The 7,330-nt window shown below is 43.8% G+C and overlaps 1 protein-coding gene across 1 annotated transcript in view; it reads right to left on the reverse strand.

Annotated features, from left to right (window-relative positions):
- TFB1M (transcription factor B1, mitochondrial) overlaps positions 1–7,330 on the reverse strand; it is a 68,316-nt gene that overhangs the window by 54,274 nt on the left and 6,712 nt on the right. Inside the window, exon 2 of the mRNA XM_006882810.1 lies at positions 6,180–6,331. Within this exon, the coding sequence (XP_006882872.1) occupies positions 6,180–6,331 (152 nt within the window). The remainder of the gene's footprint in view (positions 1–6,179; positions 6,332–7,330) is intronic.

Raw genomic sequence — 7,330 nt, forward strand, 5'->3', positions numbered from 1 at the left:
ATTTGACTGTGTGGATCACAACAAACTGTGGCTGACTCTGAGAAGAATGGGATTCCCAGAACACTTGATCGTGCTAATGAGAAACCTATACCTGGATCAAGAGGCAGTTGTCAGGACAGAGCAAAGAAACATGTCATGGTTCAAACTGGGAAGGGTATATGCCAGGAATGTGTCCTATCCCCATATGTTTTCAATCTATATGCGGAAGAGATTATCTGGGAGGCTGGGCTCTATGAGGAGGAATGTGGCATCAGGATTAGAGGTAGACCAATCAACAACTTATGTTATGCAGATAACACAACCCTGTTTGCTGAAACTGAGGAGGACTCGAAGCACTTGCTGCAGAAGGTCAAGGACTGCAGCCTTCAATGTGGATTGAAGCTCAACATCAAGAAAACAAAGCTTCTCACCACTGGCCAACTGGCAGCATCGTGATAGATGGTGATGAGGTTGAGACTGTTAACAGCTTCAGTTTGCTCGGCTCCACTATCAACACTCTTGGCACCAGCAGCCAGGAAATTAAAAGATTGCATTGAGAAAGTCAGTTGTCAGAGACATCTCCAAAGTACTGAAAAGATTATTCCAAAATGGCTAGAACAGTTCACAGATAGGGAATTGTCAGAAGTCCAAGCAAGATTTAGAAGAGGCCATGGCACAAGGGAAATCACTGCTGATGTCAGATGAATCATGGATTAAACTAAAGAATACCAGAAGAATATCTATTTATGCTTTATTGACACGCAAAAGTATGTGACTGTGTGGATTATAACAAGTTATGGGTAACATTGTGAAGAATGGGAGTCCCAGAGCACCTGATTGTGCTCATGTGAAACCTATACCTAGATCAAGAGTCCGCTGTGTGAACAGAGCAAGGGAACACTACAAAGCTTAAAATTAAGAAGGAAATGCAACAGGGTTGTAGTCTCTCTCCATGCATATTCAACCTGTACGCTGAGCAAATTATTAGAAAAGCTAGACTCTATGAAGAATAACGTGGCATCAAGATTGAAAGAAGATTCACCAGGAACCTGCATTATGCAGATGACACAACCTTACTTGCTAAAAGTGAGGAAGACTTGAAGCACTTGTTTCAGAAGATCAAAGGATATAGCCTTCTAAATAGATGGCATCTCAATGTCAAGAAAACAGACTCTTAACACTGGACCTATAGGCAACATCATGAAAGACGGGGAAAAGACTGAAATTGTCAACAACTTCATCTTGGATCAACATTCTTGATACCAGGAGTCAGGAAATCAGAAGATATATTGTACTGGTAAAGTCTGCAGTTAGGGACTTCTCAAAATTTTTGAGGAGTAATGATGCCAGTTTGAGGACTAAGGTGAGTCTGACCCAGGCCATGGTCTTTTCAATCACTTGCTGGGAATCTGAGAGATGGAGAATGAAGAAGGATAACAGAAGAATTGATGTCTTTGAGCTGTGGTGTTGAAGAAGAGCACAGAACATCCATGGACGGCCAAAAGAACAAATGTCTTGGAGACAGTGCAGTAAGAGTGCTCTTTGAAGACAAAGATGAAAAAGCTTCGCCTCACATAGTTCGGGCATGTTGCTAGCAGGAGCTAGTCCTTTGGATGGGATGTGGTGCTCGACACAGCAGAGTGTTGGCAAAGGAGAGGAAGTCCGTCGACTAGGTGGATTGACACACTGCTACAGCGGGCTCTAGTGTGTGAGGAAGTGTGAGGATGGCACAGGGCAGGAAAAGGTTCGGATCTGTTGTTTAGGGTCACTATGGATCATACTCGACTCGTGGCAACTAACAATAATCACAACATGGAAGCAACAGCCAGAAACTCAAATGCTGTTATTATATTGAGGAAAAACTGATGCAAAAGACCTCTTTGAAGAGTTAAAAAACAAAGTCATTTAGAGGACTTAAGGTGTATTTTAAGTCCTATGATGAACCTGACAATGAATAAAAAAGATCTAAGAGGAAATGACACATAGGAATTACGGGGTTTGGTAAAGAATCCTGGATCTCTTCCAGTCAGCTGGCCAAGTAATTGTCCTCCAGGTTTCTTGGCACAACTTGGTGAGCATATCCAGGGCAACATCTGTTGAAATGCATCAATTGGTATTCCATCAATTCCTGGGGCTTTCTTTTTTGCCAAGTCCTTCAGAGCAGCCTGCCCTTCCTCCTTCATCACCATTGCCCCTTGATCATATGTTGTTCCCTGAAATTCTTCTGTGTCAGCCAGTTCTTTTTGGCACAATGACTCTGTAAACGCCTTCCATCTTCCTTTAATGCTTTCTGAATCATTCAATATTCTCCCTATAGCATCCTTAAGTATGGCAACTCGCAGCTTGAATTTGTTCTTGCCTTCAGCTTAAAAAATGCTGAGCAAATCCGGCCTTTTTGATTTTCCAACTCCAGCTCCTTGCACATTTCATTTTAATATTTTGCCTTGACTTCCCAAGCTGCCCTTTGAAATCTTCTATTCAGCTCCTTAACTTCTTGATTTCTTCCCTTTGCTTTGGCTTCTTGGTGATCTAGTGCAATATTCAGAGTCTCTTCTGACATCCATTGTGGTCTTTCTTCTTCCTTCTTTGTGATGACTTTTTGCATTCTTCATGAACAATATTCTTGCTATCTTCCCACAGCTCATTCGGTCTTTATTCATTAATGTTCAAGGCCTCAAATCTATTCTTGAGTGGGTTTTTAAATGCAGGGGGGATAGACTCAAGATCAAATTTTGATTCCTGCAGGTACGATTTAACCTTCTTTAGTTTTAATTTGAACTTGCATATGAGTAGGTGATGGTCTGCTCCACAATCAGTACCTGGCCTAGTTTTCACTGCAGATACTGAACTTCTCCAGTGATTCCTTCCACAGATGTAATCGATCTGATTCCTGTGGAGCCCATCAGGTAAAATCATCCATGTGTATAGTCTGCATTTATGTTTCTTATAAAAGGTATTTGCTATGAATAAATCATTGATTGCACAGAGTTCTATCAGTCTATCCTCAGCCTCATTTCTGATACCAAGTTCATTGCAGCTACTGCTCCTTCTTCCTGGTTCCCAACTTTGGCATTCCAGTCACCCCTTTATTATGAATGACTCAAGATGACAGAAGAAGAATCAGTGCCTTTGGATTGTGGTGTTGGAGGAGTCTTGAACATACCATGGACTGCCAAGAAAACAAATAGGTCTGTCTTACGGTTAAACCAAGTTTCTCCTTGGAGGCTAGGATTTTGAAGCTCCCTCTTATATACTTTGGGCATGTGGCCAGGAGAGACCAGTCCTTGGAGAAGGATATTACGCTTGGAAGGGTGGATGGACAGTGCAGGAGGGAGACCCTGGATGAAATGGATTGACACAGTGACTGTGGCAATGGGGGCTGGTTTGTTGGAATTAGTGAGACTGGCTCCGGACAGTGCTGGGTTCAGAGCTCCTGTCCGTACGGTCGCAGGCAACTCAATGACACATAACAACAACAACAACAACAAAGAATGGGGAATATACCACGGACTTTCAGAAGAACAGGGAGCTCTGAAGGCCTAGCAGGTGAGGAGTTGTGCTGCCAACACCAATATAAGCGGTTCAAATCCACCAGGTGCTCCGATGGAGAAAGATGAACAATCTCCTTCTCTGTGCGTTTCAGCCGATGAAAACCTGCTGGTGGATCAACAATGAGTTGGTTCTGACTCGATGGTACATAACAACACAGCAAAAGCCAGAGGAACAAACAAATCTGTCTTGAGAAACATACAGCTGGAACGGTCCTCCGGGGTGGGCATGATGAGACTGTCTCACACATTCTGGACATGGTATGAGGAGGGCTGGTCTCTGCAGAACGACATCACGCTTGGCAGAGAGGCGGGCCAGCAAAAAAGAGGAAGCTCTTTTCATGTGATGGATTAACAAAGTGGCTGTAAGAACCGGTTTATGACTGTGTGGTGATTATGAGGATGGTGGTAATAGGCGACATTTTGTTCTAGTCAGGGCTGTTGTGAGTTCGAATTAACCTGATGGTGTCTAACACCAACACTAACGATCACAACATAAAATGTATGGCTAATTAATTCTATGAACAAATCCTTCCTTTGCCCCAAGACCAGAGGAACTGATAGTCTGACTGGCATTACTGAACGTTCAGACCGCGATCCCTATGAAGGAATCCAGACCAGATGGGGAAAAATGGATTTTGATTCCCGACGGAATCCAGACTTTGTAGAGGCAGGAAGCTCTGAGTGTACCCCTAACACGACTGCCCTTGTTTAAACCTTAAACATAAATATTCCCAGAAGTTTTCTTAAAATCAAACAATACTTTAGCTTTACTGGTAAAAAAGGGTCTGCCTTGAGCATTATGCTCTTTCAAGAACTATTTATGTGAGAATAAACTGACAACAGCAAGCAGGAAGATTACAGAGGAAGCCTGGAGAGCAGTGAGTTTACGTTAAAGGGGAAATGGACAACCCAGAAAAGGAGGGTGAGAATGATTGTACAACAGGCAGGGAGGATTATCCGCTGAATGTTCTGCTGAGAATATATTCCACGACAATAATAAATAAAACTGCAAACCAAGCAATTGGAATTAATGTAAACGCGTAAAAAAAGGTTGTTCTGCAGGACAAGGATGGGCGTCCCCCCGCCGTGCAATTTACTGCGCTGAAAAGCTGCTGGCCAAGAGATGGACAGTTCTGACTCGACAGCACCAACAACAGACCTAACAATCAGTGTCTCTTCACGGAGGTTAGCATGCGATTATCTCTATTTTTCACTTGCAGAAATCCTCAAGTCTTGTTAATCAATAAGTCAATGTTGGTCATTTTTTAAAAGTGAGGTTAAGGGTTATTATACGTGTTGACCTTTGGCCTTGGCTGAAACGAGTCTTGGGCTCCACAGGCCACGGATGAGGGTTTGTATTCATGAACAGGAGCTCGTCTCTAAGCTTCCCTGGTAACCAACGAGTTGTGTGGACCCCAGACGCTGAGGCTCCATGAAGTATCCTGAGGAAGAGAACCCAGGGAAAGGATGCGTCCTCCCTATTAGGCCCTTTCCAAACCTCACCTGGGGGCCTCTTCACATTGCTCCTCAATTGTACCCTGTGATTATTCCTGCCTGTTTGTAGGCCTATTACTCTAATAACCCACATAGGTCTAAACATAGTGAGTTCCATGAGATACTGCAGTCAACCACCTCTCAGGACAGAGAGAGAGAGCAGGAGAAAGGGAATTGATGATGTTAGGCAAAGAGAGACACAGAGAGAGGGAGGGAGAAAGCAGGAGCTGGAGGAGAAAAGTGTGATGTAAGGGGAAGAGAGAGAGAGCCGAGGAAGGGAACTACCAGTGTTAGGGAGAGAGAACCAGAGGGAGAAAAGGAGACAGCGTGAGCTGGAGGAGGGAAGAGTGGTGTCAGGGAGTGAAAGAGCAGAGGAAGGGAATTGGTGATGTCAAGGAGGGAGAGACACAGAAAGAGGGAGGGAGAAAGCAAGAGCTGGAGGAGGGAAGAGTGGTATCAGGGAGAGAGAGAGCAGAGGAAGGGAACTGCTGGTGTTAGGGAGAAAGAAATAGAGAGCCGTAGAAAGCATGAACTGGAGGAGGGGACGCACTGGTCTCAAACCGACTTGAGAAGATGAATGGTTGATGAAAAGATGAATGGTTGAAATACAGGGAGAAACCTGTATATGGTCACTCTGGAGCCCAGTGGGGCTGCCTGGGTTTTCCAGGTCTCATAGGTTTGCACAGAATGCCAACTTCTCTTTACCTACTGTCTGTTCCTCCTCTGACAGGTTCCACTGTGGCATGGTCTGGGTTCTACCGGTCTCACTGAACTTGAACCCCACTTGCTAGCAACCAGCTCTGCACTGTTTCTTACGCAGGAAATGATTTCTTTTACTGCTGATTTCTGAAGGACTGGAATATGGCACGCATAGCTTGTAGTCACTAACATAACACTGATCATCCCGTAAAACAATGAGTGATGCAAAACAGACTTATCCACATTGTGCTTAACAGACTCCTCTATCAGCGTCACCTAGAGAAGCCAGGCCTGGGAGCCCAACTTGCTGAACTTGAGAATCGGAATCTTTCAAACGGGATTCTCTAGCACTGCAGCCCACCAAGAAAACTACACGATCCTCGAACACCGTGAAGTTAAGAATCATTTCAATTGAGTTCCTGGGTCCTAAAATAAAGAATAATTTAAGTGCCTCACCTGTAACCCAGGGAGGAATCGAGTGTCCTTTTCGACCACCAGGAGTTCGGCGACATCGGCGTTGAGAATAGATCTCGTGATTCCTCCCGGCCCAGGGCCCACCTCATAAACATAAGCGTTTGTCAGGTCACCAGCCTTCCGTACAATTTTATCTACAGAAAAGAAAGTAAGCTTTAGTTATCTTGAATGTCTTGGAAAATTGCAATGTGCATAAATGAAAAAAAAAGAAAAATACCTTAGAAAAGTTCTCATCAGTCACTACCCAATCAAGGACCGAATTTCTGTGCACATAAGTGCATACCAAATATTTGATGCAAACCGGATACTTAGTTTATTAGGGCACCATGTGCACTGTATTATGATTCGAAGGCACCTGCCAACAACAAAGTTCTCCCATTTACTGAGGCATTCTTGCCTTGTGGTAATTCTTCCCTGACAATATCTGTCCAATTCCCTCACACTTGCTCATTGCCACTGAACTGGAACAGACTCAAAGCTGACCCTCCTGCAGGTTTTCAGGAAGCTGTAAATCACACAGGAGGCGATTGCCCATCCTCCTCCCACAGAACTGCTGGTAGATTCGAACTGCCAGAAACATGCAGCCTCCGGGTCAGCAGTGCTGTTTCTACGGACTATGCGACTGGAGCTCCTTTGTATCCGTTTATAAAACTCTAAAACGAAAAGAGGGAGCTCAAAGGTAAGAAGTTGTGCTGCCAACCCAAGGGCAGGTGCTTTAAACCCACCAGCTGCTTGGTGGGAGAAAGATGGGCAATCTCCTCCTTTTTGCTGCCTCTGAAAATCTGCTGGACGATTCAGCTATTAGTTGGTCCTACTCGATGGCACATAACAGTAACAACAAATACACAGCAGCCTTCAACATTCTACCACATTCCCTGGACTGTACTGGTGCCTTAGTAAAAATAAGATTATCATGACAAATATGTGACTTATATTTCTATCTGTTCTGCCACCAAAGCAAGCAATTTCCCAAGGAGTACGCACCATTTGTTTTTAATACTGAATAAAATTTTCAAAACTGATTTCACATAGTTACTATTGTGCCACTATTAGAACCTCTACTCAGAATATTATTGCTTTTCAATTTTTGACTCATGCACTTTTAACTTGTTAGTTAAATTTGTATCTTCTAG

The sequence above is a fragment of the Elephantulus edwardii genome, unplaced genomic scaffold (assembly GCF_000299155.1).
Source record: "Elephantulus edwardii isolate Elephantulus edwardi_28Jun2011 unplaced genomic scaffold, EleEdw1.0 scaffold00024, whole genome shotgun sequence".
In the NCBI taxonomy this organism is placed as follows: Eukaryota; Metazoa; Chordata; class Mammalia; order Macroscelidea; family Macroscelididae; genus Elephantulus; species Elephantulus edwardii.